Below are 12,530 nucleotides of genomic sequence, written 5' to 3' on the forward strand. Positions count from 1 at the left end.
ATGCTAGGAAATTTTATGATTTTGATTGGTGTATCCTACCTTTGCCTTGGCAATAATCCTAGTGCTAGAACTAGTTATTCCGATTAAGTATAGCTAAATTCTATTAAAGGGATCATTTAATGAATTCTCATTTTATTGGTAAGTGCTAAGCAAACTAGTCTCCTCACAAAACTAGCCTACTTATGAAACTAGCATAAAGGGTGTCTGTTTTCTAATATAATGAATATTGATTAAATTCTTCTAGGTCACAGCTTCCCAGCTGTCAGCATCCAATAACAAGTGTTCAATCCTGATGCTAGCAGATAGTGAGAATGAGAAGAGTAAGTGGGTGGGAGTGCTGAGTGAATTGCACAAGATACTGAAGAAAAACAAATTCAGAGACCGCTCAGTCTATGTTCCCAAAGAGGCTTATGATAGCACTCTACCCCTCATTAAAACAACCCAGGCAGCTGCAATCATAGGTATGAATTTATAATATTTATCATATTATTATAATTGTTTACTGATCTACCTTGTGAGCTGGGGATTGGCTTTCATCTAGGAATCCCCACTGTCCAGCATAACATGAATTATATCATAGATGTTCAATAAATGTTTATTAAGTGAATGAGACCTATTAGATTTTTATTTTTAAGCAGTTACACTAAATACATTCCCTTCTGAAAAAGTGATATTACTAAAGACTAACTTAATAATCCATTTTCTACTTATGTGAATTAGAATAAATTAATTTCTTAAAGCATAATTTTCACATGTAATGCATAAGATACTAATTACCTTGCTAATGTTATTGAGAAATTTTAAAATCATGGTATATAAACACATAGTACTCTGCATTAAAAAGCCCTCAGTAAACAGAAGCTTCTGAATCTGGAGATATAAAGTTTTGCTACATTCTTACATACATATCCATCTCTTGTTACTTAGGGTTCAATACTTGTGTTAAAATACCTGACACAATCTTTTCCTCCAAAAACAATATATTGAACTGGACCTAGGGTACTAACAAAGTAGGTTTTTAATTGTTTTTCACAATTTATTGAATAAACAATTACTTATTTTTGTAGGTATTGACATGGGATATTTTTTAATGATTTTTCTATTTTAAAACACATGATAAATTTATCACTGGTAATTTGAAAGAAAATTTCATAGTGTAAATTGTTACTGTATTTTGATTATTTACTTATTTTCATTTTTGCACCTCATTTTCTTATTTCTGTTTTATTCTATTAGCTTTATATGGCTTTTAGCTAATAAAATTGTCTCATATTTGTGTTTTACACAGATCACGAAAGAATAGCTTTAGGAAATGAAGAAGGGTTATTTGTTGTTCATGTCACCAAAGATGGTAAGAGAAAACCTAATCATTTTAGAGTAACTTTAAATCATATGTTAGAAAAATTTTGCTCAAGTCTAAATTCTAAAAAGAGTAGGATTTGCTCTTCCATATTCTATAAGTGAAATTTTCCAGGCACAATTTGATATATTCTAAATCAAAAGATTATTTTTTAATTTTTATAATTCTCCTAAGCAAGTGTATATTATCTTTCTTATGTCATCTTATTTAGCGGTTCTGCTATATGAACTCATATTGTACTTCAAAGGTGGCACGTGGAAAATTTTTTTAGTTTTCCTAAAATTAGTATATTATCATAATTAGTCTTATTAGAAGGTAATATAAATTATAACAACTATTAAAATATGCTTATTGGAAATCCTCCCACCCCCACTGTAATACAACAGGTTTATTCGTCCTTTTTGCAGGGTGAGAAGGAGGTGGTTACTGTGTGTTGAACCCAGGAGTGCTTTACTCCAACATTTTTGGTTTGTTTATTTTTGAGATAGGATCTTACTAAATTGCTGAGGCTGGCTTGAACTTATGATCCTCTGCCTCAGCCTCCCAAGACAATGGGATTACAAGTGTGCACCACCATGCCTGACCAACAGTTTTTTTCCTACAGAAAAATTAAATGCTGGGTGAAATAGAAAACAATTTAGTTTGATATTTATAAATATAATATTCTAAGTTCTAATTTTATATCAAGTTATATCATGACAAATTAATTCATTTAAATGTCACTGGTTTGATACCATAGAAACACTTTCAGAGTACTACTAGTTATGCGGTTACCCAGTTTTTAAAAATAGCAGCCTCACGGTGAAATTCCCTACAGTTTAGTACCAATAAAAAAAGTTTTCTTGGGCTGGGGGTGTGGCTCAAGTGGTAGCGTGCTCGCCTAGCATGCATGAGGCACTGGGTTCAATTCTTAGCACCACATAAAAACAAAATAAAGATATTGTGTCCATCTAAAAAAAAAAAAAACTTAAAAAAACATTAAAAAAAAGTTTTCTTAAAAACTGGCATGCTTTCAATTAAGAACTCTGCCTTGACTGTCAGAGATCTGTGCCAAATTTAATATAGGAAAGTTAAATGATTTTACAATGGGTTTAAATATCTTTCTTTTTCTCTGTAATTTCTGATCTCTTATTCTATGTGTACCTCTCCATCTTTAAATAAAGATGACATATACTTCTGAGTATAATTTGGATGACTTATAAAACTATTTTGCATTTGATTTGTTATTTCTGCATATAGAAATTATCAGAGTTGGTGACAATAAGAAGGTTCATCAGATTGAACTTATTCCAAATGATCAGCTTGTTGCTGTGATCTCAGGACGAAATCGTCACGTACGACTTTTTCCTATGTCAGCTTTGGACGGGCGAGAGACAGATTTTTACAAGTTGGCAGAAACTAAGGGGTGTCAAACTATAACTTCTGGAAAGATGCGCCATGGAGCTCTTACATGCCTGTGTGTGGCTATGAAAAGGCAGGTTCTCTGTTATGAACTATTTCAGAGCAAGACCCGTCACAGAAAATTTAAAGAAATTCAAGTCCCATATAATGTCCAGTGGATGGCAATCTTCAGCGAACAGCTCTGTGTGGGATTCCAGTCAGGATTTCTAAAATACCCCTTGAATGGAGAAGGAAATCCATACAGTATGCTCCATTCAAATGACCACACACTATCATTTATTGCACATCAACCAATGGATGCTATCTGCGCAGTTGAGATCTCCAGTAAAGAATACCTGCTGTGTTTTAACAGCATTGGGATATACACTGACTGCCAGGGCCGAAGATCTAGACAACAGGAATTGATGTGGCCAGCAAATCCTTCCTCTTGTTGTAAGATTCTCTTTCTTATGGCTGTCTTTATCTTCCTGTCGTCTTCCTTTTCTTTTTCCTTCTACTTCAACAAAACATAGTCATTGTTAATAACAGGTTATTTTTTTAGAATGATTCTGAAAGTTTTCCTTAGTATTAATTATGTTATTTATGTAAAGTAACCATATGTAGTTAAGACTAAGCAAATAGAGTCAATAGCACATAATGAAAACTAATCTTTCTATGGAATATTTTACTGAAATGGAATTTTTTTTATCTTGTGTTAGTCATTTTTAAATAACTCAAGTAGCTCTTTTCATTGTTCTCCAAAATACAGTGCTCATAAGTATCAGTAGCACATAGGACTTATTCTTGAGAAGTAATTACTAAGTGAATTATTTAGTTAGGAAAAGAAAAATGTAGTTTCTCTAAGAAGTGTTATTCAGTTTTATATGTTTATCTAGATGGGCAGATATTTAAAGTTGCCTATTTCATTTTCAAGAAATATTAAAAATAAATTATTGTATAGTTTTATTGCTACATAATAGTTTATTTATTACTGAATACATGCCATGTCACTGTATGAAATAGTGAAGTAGTCTGCCTTCTCAGAGTATAGAATGCAATAGAAAATATTCATGTCACAACTAGGAGTTTCAGTAGAAAATGAATGCTATAATACCTGAAGTGAGAGTTCAATAGAAGCTTGTAATAGGAGTATCTAACCCAAATTCTTTTGTTTGCAATGGAAGATTCTTGAGCATGTTTAAATGCTGAAAGGAAGAAACCATTAGGGAACCACTTGGAGAAGTTGACAATCTGGGAAATACAGAAAACAGTCAGATTCCCAATAAGGCAAATGAGGATAAATTCAGAACACAGGTGGATGACAACTCAGAATAGGAGGAGTGAAATCTCTCCCATTGTAATGTTAAGACAGGAATAAGAAGGAATGGTGGGAATGAGTCCTGTCAGTTCTAAAGGTTCTGTTAAAAAAAAAAAAATAGAAGGACTATTAAGGCTTATTACAGAAAAATTAGGAAACCTAGATTTAAAAAAAAAAATAACCTATAATTCTACCCACTTAGATTTATTTTGTGGCCCAAGGGGTGGGGAATGTGCCAGGGATTGTACATCAAATTTAACTATTTTTAAAGTCTTATTTCTCCTGGATGTCAGATTCAACTACTTTTAATGTTTTATTTTTTCTGACATATATGCTCTCATTTATAGCTTAATATATAGAATGAATACTGTTTGTAACTGAGTTCCATAGTTCAAAATATCCTAACATGAAGTAAAAGTTGGAATATCTGACTTTTATTTATAACTTTGCCAATAATGCAGTTCATGACCTTAGTTTACACACTCATTTACTGTCTCTTTGCTCATATTGCCATTTATTAATATTCTTCCAAGAAATATTTATTGAATATCTACACTATTCATGTAATTATGCTCAGGTAATTTATCATACATTCATAATTGGGGGTAGAACACTTACCTGAAGATTTCTCTACTTTGTAAGTTTGTTTCACTGTCAATAACTTAACTACTTTAAGAGTCAAACACTTTTAACATGTAATGAAATTGCTTTATTAGCTAGATGTTAATAGAATTCTTCTGTAATAAAGGGTTCCCTTATAATTTATGTTCTCTTTATTTCAAAAATATTGTAATGTGGTTCTTATATGATAACAATAGGCTTTTGGTGGGATTCTACTCTACAGTTTTAAGACAGAACTTTCAAAATTATTTGGGCTTAGTAGTTTAAAATAATCAGTAGGTTGTCCCTTCCTTTCCTTTTCCCAGGTTACAATGCACCATATCTCTCAGTGTATAGTGAAAATGCAGTTGATATCTTTGATGTGAATTCCATGGAATGGATTCAGACTCTTCCTCTCAAAAAGGTAATTTGGCATTAAAATATGAGCTGAGCTGGCTTATTTTTGATAGGTAGCTAAACTCCATACTATTCATATTACATTTAGTTTCTCTTATATAAAGTCTGATTGTGAACTTGATGAGCACCTAGAATATATCATACAATCTAAAATGTCAATGTTATCATCTACTTTGAGATTAAAGAGCTTCAGGAGAGTATGTGATTATTATTAATCATAACTTTTTCACATAATGATATGCAATGTTTAATCCTGCAAAGACAGATTACATGGATAGGGAAGTTATTCAACTTGGAACTGAAACTGTTTAGCTGAGTCATGATTTAGAAATAGAAGTGTTCCATATTACTAATAAAACATAATATTTCCCCTTAATATTCCTCTATTGTTTCCATAACAAAATTTTTACAAGTGTAGAACTACTGTTTTGCAAAAATAAGATTACCTCTAGATAGGGAAGAGAGGTGGGAGGGAAAGGGAGGGAGAAGGAGAATTGCGTGGATTATGGAAGGAGACCCTCATCGTTATACAAAATATATGTATGGAGATGTGAGAAAAAAAAAAGAATAGCGTTACCTTAGATTAGATAGAGAGAAGTGATGGGAGGGGAGGGGAGGGGTTGGGGGGATAGGAAGGATAGTAGAATGAAACAGACATTATTATTACTGTGTGTATATATGTGACTGCATGAGCAATGTGATTCTGCAACCTGTACACTCAGAAAAATGAGAAATTATATCCCATCTAATTCAAATGTATGATATGTCAAGGTCATTGTACTGTCATGTGTAACTAATTAAAACAAATTTAAAAAAAAAAAGAAAAGTACTATTTTCATATAGACGTATATAGTATTTAGAATGTACATCATTGGTAAAATGATAGTTGATAGGACTAGGTGAAACAAAGTAGCCAAGATCATATTTTATAATGTGTCCAATTTTAAACCATATCAATAGTGAAAAACAACTCTTGTAAGTATTGCCACATTATATAAAGCAACTACAACGTGGTCCTCTATTTTATAAATTTTGACTGACTCTACTAAGTTTTCTGGGCTTTTATTCCATGTAATTTGCAATATATATGTTATCTTTATGAAGCATATTAATAAGCTAATCACTTGTGAACCCACCTCCCTTTTTGATACCTCAACCCTTCCCTCAGAAAGTCAGTATCCTGAATGTCATGCTTATTGTCCCTATGCTTTCCTGAAAATACAGATTTTTGCACATTTAAATATTCCTAAACAATATATTATTTCGTTTTGCTTGGTTTTGAGATCTATTAAAATATTGTGATATATTGTCACTTTTTACCTTTGTTTAACTCATTTACTGGGCTTCAAAGATCTATACCTGTTGCTACCTCTACTGTGTAATTCATTGTGTAAATTCATTGTGTAAAATAGCCTACTTGCTATTTATTCATTCTCTGATTAACAGACATTTTAATTATTTTCTAGCTTTTGCTATTGTGAATGTTGCTGCATATTATCTGGGGTAGATGTGCAAGAGTTTAAGTCATATACCTAGGAATGGAATTGATGAGATTCTTACCCACATCTTCTCTAATACCTGTTGTTGTCAGCATTCATAGTTTCATAAATGGTTTCATAAAATGGTATCACATTGCAGTATTAATTTGCATGCCCCAGTTAACTGTGTGGTTGGGAGTCTTTTCTATATCTATTCATCATTCGTATTTCCTTTTCTGTGAAATGCCTACTCATGTTTTTTGCTCATTTTTGCCATCTTGTTGATTTATTCTACTTCTTTATGTAATATGTCCTGTTTTAGTAATGCATGGTAAATCTTGTTCATTTGTGACTTGTGGGTTTATTTTTCAGAACAGAAGTTATTGTTTACTAATTTTACTGTAGTTAAATGTACTTTCCTGTTCTTTAGGTTTGTTTTTTTTTTTTCTATTTAAGAAACTTTTCCTAGCTTAAGGTCATAAAGATATAACCTTTGTTTCCCTCCAAATGTTTTGAAATGTTGCTTATTATATGTCTATCTTTAATCCATTTGTAATTGATTTTTTTTTTGCTTGTAGTATGAAATAGGGATTCTGTTTTATTTTGTTGTTGCTCCATTATCATTTATTAATAATTCTTCCTTTTCCCAATCATCTGTACTTTTATCTTTATTATATGTAGATCAAGGATTTGATGATAAGAGCTCATAAAGCAACTATTGATATTTCTTAATGTAATTATTTGGTCACTGATAGCTTTAAAAGGTCAAACTTAAGGTTTAAATGTATTTCTACTTAATTTTATTTATTTGTCCAGGATATTCTTTCTTTAAAATGTGATAAGTTTGTTTGTCCAAATTAGATATAATGCCTTCACAATCAAAATTATTAGCATTTTGGGTTTTTTCTGAAAGGACTGTATTTTGAAGTATATAAATAAAAGATCTTAATAATATATGCTTTATGTACAGGCCAAAAGTTTTATGATTTAATTTATAAAAGTTTTGTTGAAGTACTTATTTTATTTTTTATTATTTTAGGTTCGACCTTTAAACAGTGAAGGATCTTTAAATCTTTTAGGATTGGAGACAGTTAGATTGATATATTTCAAAAATAAGATGGCAGGTAAGAAAACAGAACATTAATAGTAATAGCTTCAATGGAAATATTATTTTTCTTCTGACTGCCCAATGTCATATGAATAATGAGTGCTAGAGTACAGATTTAAAATCTTACATATCTTCCTCTAGAGTGTGTGATCTTGGCCACATACTGTTAATATATCCAAGACAGATTATTGGGCAAAAGTGATGCTATTTAAACTGTCATAGCTGATTTAACAACGTCTTTCATTCTGACATGCCTTGTTATTTTTCTGGGATATACCTAGGTAAGCAGAGAAAGTGTAGCTGAATATACTTCTATACTTAAAATACCATAGAACTTAAACAAAATTTGTGGCATTAAAATTAAGGACATTCATTCAGAATTCCATCTGGCGACTTCAGGAACCCATCTTTTGCCAATGCAAAGGGCTTAGTACTTCTAAAGTGCTGATGACAACTTAGAAGCAGAAAAAAGAGGAAAGTCATAAAAGTGCCTAGAATCAGAAGAGGGAGCAGGAACCCTAGGGGTTATAAGCATTTGGTCAGTGACCAAGTAGTAAGCTGAGATTGTCAAACCTGTGATTAATAGACCATATGTAAAATGCCATAGACTATACATGTAGAATTAAATGTTGTTTGCCATTAATGTGAGGCCAGACAGTTAAAATCTCACTTTTAACAAACAGTGTGCTTTTTTTCTATATAATAAAATCATTCTTATGTCAGAACTATTTAATGAAGAGGCACTTAATGATATATTGTGTATTTAAAGTAATATTTGAATTTACCTAAATATAAGTAAAAACATTGGCCTCAGGGAAATGTTAAAATGTTTATACCTGTTATCTGAAGGTCATGAGATTGATTATCTTCTTAATGCTTTTGCCCCTCATATTCCTTCAATAGTTTTTTAATGTTCTAATGTAAAAGAAATCCATCAAAAGCTTATGTTTATTGTTTTTTGTTTGTTTTGATTTTAAGTAATGAAATAATTGTTTGGTTTGTGGTTCAGTGCTTTGTTAATAGCTGTCTGTGTTAAAATGGTATACCTTTATGGTATGATTTGATAAAGGACATTCAAGTTTTAGGCATGATTCTCAATCAGCTTGATTTACCATGAAGCTAATGAAACTTAAGTTTCAGGTTTCCAAGACCCTATACTTAATTTTGTGTTCTGTTTCTTAGAGGAGCTTCACATATTTGTATAAAATTGGATCCACTCTGTTCTCACCGTATTTAATGCTGGTCATTAAATTTCTTTATATCCATGTTGTATCTGTAGGACAAAACCTATTCCACATGTCTCTTCCCATGCTTTCATCTTTCTGCTTCAGGCTAGGAGTGGAGGTAGAACTCTGAGAAAGGAGACGTGACAGGTTTCAATATCTTATTATTTGAGAAAGGAAGGAAATCCCATTTCCAAGAGATTCCTTCTTTTTCTCTCTCTCGCTTTTCCCTTCTGCAAAAGGGACAAATGCTCCTTTGCCTTCTGGCTGCCCCACATCTCTTGTCACCACCATAACTCAAAATTCCTGCTTTATCCTCATAATTCTCATATTCTAGAATGATGTCCCACATTCTCATCTACATTAAAGTCTATCCTTTTAATATTTGTTGTTGAGAAAATGATCTGATTAAGCAACATTATTATACCACAAGGAATGTGTTGCTTTTGTGGTAATTGTCTATTTTGGCTTGCCTTTTAGGCCCATTTGCCTTCTTTCAGCCTTTTTCTTCTTGCTTCAGCTTTACAGTGTCAAAAACTTGTAAAGATTGGCTTTTTTCCTTTTTCCTTATCTTATTTAGATAATGGCATACCCTGCCTGCCATGTTATATGGATAACAGTTGTCTTTTTACAAAAGACACAGACACAAAGCCCATCAGGTTTTTAGAGTTCCCAGTTTACAGTTGTTTCCTTCCAGATGTTAAAATTGAAATGGGACAAGATGGTCACCGGGTTGCTAGGAGTATACAATTATATAGTATCCAGCTTCAAGATAAGAAGATCAGAAGATTAGAATAGTGACAGATCCTTACCCTTCAAAAGGAGGATAATGGGAACACAGACCTTTCCTTATTCCACATCTCACAGGAAATTTTTATTATGTAAAAATAATTTTAATTATTTACATAAATAGCTTGCTATTTATGCCTGATTACACATTAATAATAGCATCTTTTGGGGGCTGGGAATATAGCTTAGTGGTGTAACTCTTGCCTGCCATGGGTTCTATCTCCATCACTGCACACAAATTAAAATAAATACCACAAAACCCCCATAATAGCAACTTTTTAATATCCTAAGCTACTAAACCCACTGATAGGTGGGTATGAGAGAAAATAGTATAGAAATATTGGGGGTGAATTGGCTGGTCAAAGGGACAGGACATCAAGGCAATTACAGTTTTCTTCTAGCAAAATTGTGTCATGTTTATAATGAAATAGAAGTGAAAATGTAAAATGTATTTTGCTAGTTATGTTTAATTTTAATATATATATATTTTTTATGGCACTAGGGATTGAACCTAGGAGTGTTCTATCTCTAAGCTACATCCCCACATTTTATTTTTGTATTAATATATGAAATTTTGTTATTAATATATGAAAATAATATTTACATAATACTACATAAATATAAGCATATATATTTTTACATGTCCTATTGAAAATTATTGCTGCCAGGTGTGGTGGTCCATGCGTATAATCCCAGCAACTTAGAAACTGAAGCAGGAAGATCCCAAGTTCAAAGCCAGCTTGGGCAACTTAACTTAGCAAGTCTCTGTCTCAAAATTTAAAAATAAATATATATATATATATATATATATATATTTTTTTTTTTTTAAAGGGCTGGGGATCTAGCTCAGTAACAGAGTACTCCTGGGTTCAATTCCCAGTACCACACAAACACTCTATTATTGCTTATTTACTATGATTATCAATGCATGACTTTTAAAATTCAGAATTACATATACTTGTATAATTGTGCTACCATGGAGATTAATGGCTAAAAAGCAATTTAGCAATTTAAACAGCACCATTTTTTAAAAAACAGAAGGGGATGAACTGGTGGTTCCTGAAACATCAGATAATAGTCGGAAACAAATGGTTAGAAATATCAACAACAAACGACGTTACTCCTTCAGAGTCCCAGAAGAAGAAAGGATGCAACAGAGGAGGTAGATATATAATTTGTACTTATTGTCCATCTATGCTTCTAGCATCTGAGGGGCTATCTGCTAATAATACTATACTTGATTTGGAAAGACAATTTGGTATCTGAAAGTCTATCATTCATAAATGATATCAAAAACTGCAGGACTAGGAATATAGCTCAGTGATGAGTGTGTGTTTGCCTAGCATGTGCAGGGCCTTGGATTTGATCCCCAGTACCACAAAAGGAATTTAAGGGGGAAAAAAAAAACCTAAGTGCAATTATGACTGTAACCTCTCAGTGTCATTTTAATTAATAATCTCAAAGTTATGTGAATACACCGAATTAAGTACCATATTTTGATCCTCTTAGGTAGGTTTATGAAAGTAATAATTTGGGGGATGTATACTTTTCTACAGTACAAGCTTAAATCATATCTGTGCATATAGTAAACCTGTATATGTTTAAGAAATCCACATTGTTTTCTTCATGAACAAACAGAAATAGGCATATAGCATTTTCAGCTACATTTAAAAACATTTCTAAAATGTTATAAATTATTTTAAAAGATACCCATGAAATGTTGAGAATTATCTGTAAAAATCCAGCAGAAGTTCCTTGATATCTAAATATGAATAGACCTGTTGGGGGGTTGGATCTGAAGCTCACTTGCCTAGTATGAGCAAGGCCCTAGGTTCAATCCCCAGTACTAAAAATATAAATAAAAGGAATCTTCTTCTTTCCTACTCCAAATCATAATATCTTTTATTTAAAATTAAAAACATTTTAAGGAATTGAATTATTAATTGAATCTATTCTATTATTCTAATTATATCTTTATTAGCATGATTTAATCATTTTAAAGACAAAAATAAAGTATGTGTAATTTTTTTCTAGATAGATTTAGATAGATAGATTTAGATAGATTTACTGTGTAAAAAATATTTACATGGGTTTTTTTTTTTTTTCCTTACAGGGAGATGCTGCGGGATCCAGAGATGAGAAATAAATTAATTTCTAACCCAACTAATTTTAACCACATAGCCCACATGGGACCTGGAGATGGAATACAGATTCTAAAAGACCTACCTATGGTAAGAGAAATGAATGAAGAGTAAATATTAATGTGAATGGGGTGATAAGTAAGTGGGTGATATATGAGGGAAAATACATATATATCAGTATATATATGTAGACAGGTTTCACAGGACATATTAGTATAATGAGGAGATGGTTCTCTTATTATATTACAATATGTTAAGATACATGATGATATATATACCTGATGAGAAAAGCATAAATTTAGAAATCTGTCAAAAAACAAATAAATCAAGTTCTTATTTAGTTCTATACCCTAGAAATTTCTCCCTAAATCTGTTGTTGGTGGTGGGAAAAAAAAAAAAAAAAACCTGCTATATTTGGGGACATTATAAATCAATTTCAGAACTTGGTTACCAAATCACTAAAATTTCACTAAGTTCCGTACAGGCATTTGGCCTTTTTTTCCCTTAAGATCCATATTAGCTTGTCAGTAATGGTTACACCTCTCAGCTAACTGTGAAATTAAATCTTTTTGCCCAATAACAAACTGGTCACTTGTACATAAAAAGTACAACATAGAAAAACGGTTGTGTTTTTAACAATATGAAGATCAGATTCTCAGATCTATTGAAATTAAAGATATTAGTAGAATTAGCTGATTATCCTGGCTCTGTTCTTA

General features: G+C 31.8%; 1 protein-coding gene across 7 annotated transcripts in view; it reads left to right on the top strand.

Moving 5' to 3' along the window:
• Cdc42bpa (CDC42 binding protein kinase alpha) overlaps positions 1–12,530 on the top strand; it is a 293,703-nt gene that overhangs the window by 261,621 nt on the left and 19,552 nt on the right. For 6 of the 7 annotated variants that reach the window (XM_026405769.2, XM_026405772.2, XM_026405770.2 and 3 more), the window contains 7 exons: positions 245–461; positions 1,289–1,351; positions 2,600–3,193; positions 4,985–5,082; positions 7,593–7,677; positions 10,712–10,835; positions 11,787–11,904. In XM_026405769.2, the coding sequence (XP_026261554.1) occupies positions 245–461; positions 1,289–1,351; positions 2,600–3,193; positions 4,985–5,082; positions 7,593–7,677; positions 10,712–10,835; positions 11,787–11,904 (1,299 nt within the window). Of the gene's footprint in view, positions 1–244; positions 462–1,288; positions 1,352–2,599; positions 3,194–4,984; positions 5,083–7,592; positions 7,678–10,711; positions 10,836–11,786; positions 11,905–12,530 lie in introns of those variants that run through there. The other variant, XM_026405776.2, reaches the window with a different exon arrangement.

The sequence above is a fragment of the Urocitellus parryii genome, chromosome 9, assembly GCF_045843805.1.
Source record: "Urocitellus parryii isolate mUroPar1 chromosome 9, mUroPar1.hap1, whole genome shotgun sequence".
In the NCBI taxonomy this organism is placed as follows: Eukaryota; Metazoa; Chordata; class Mammalia; order Rodentia; family Sciuridae; genus Urocitellus; species Urocitellus parryii.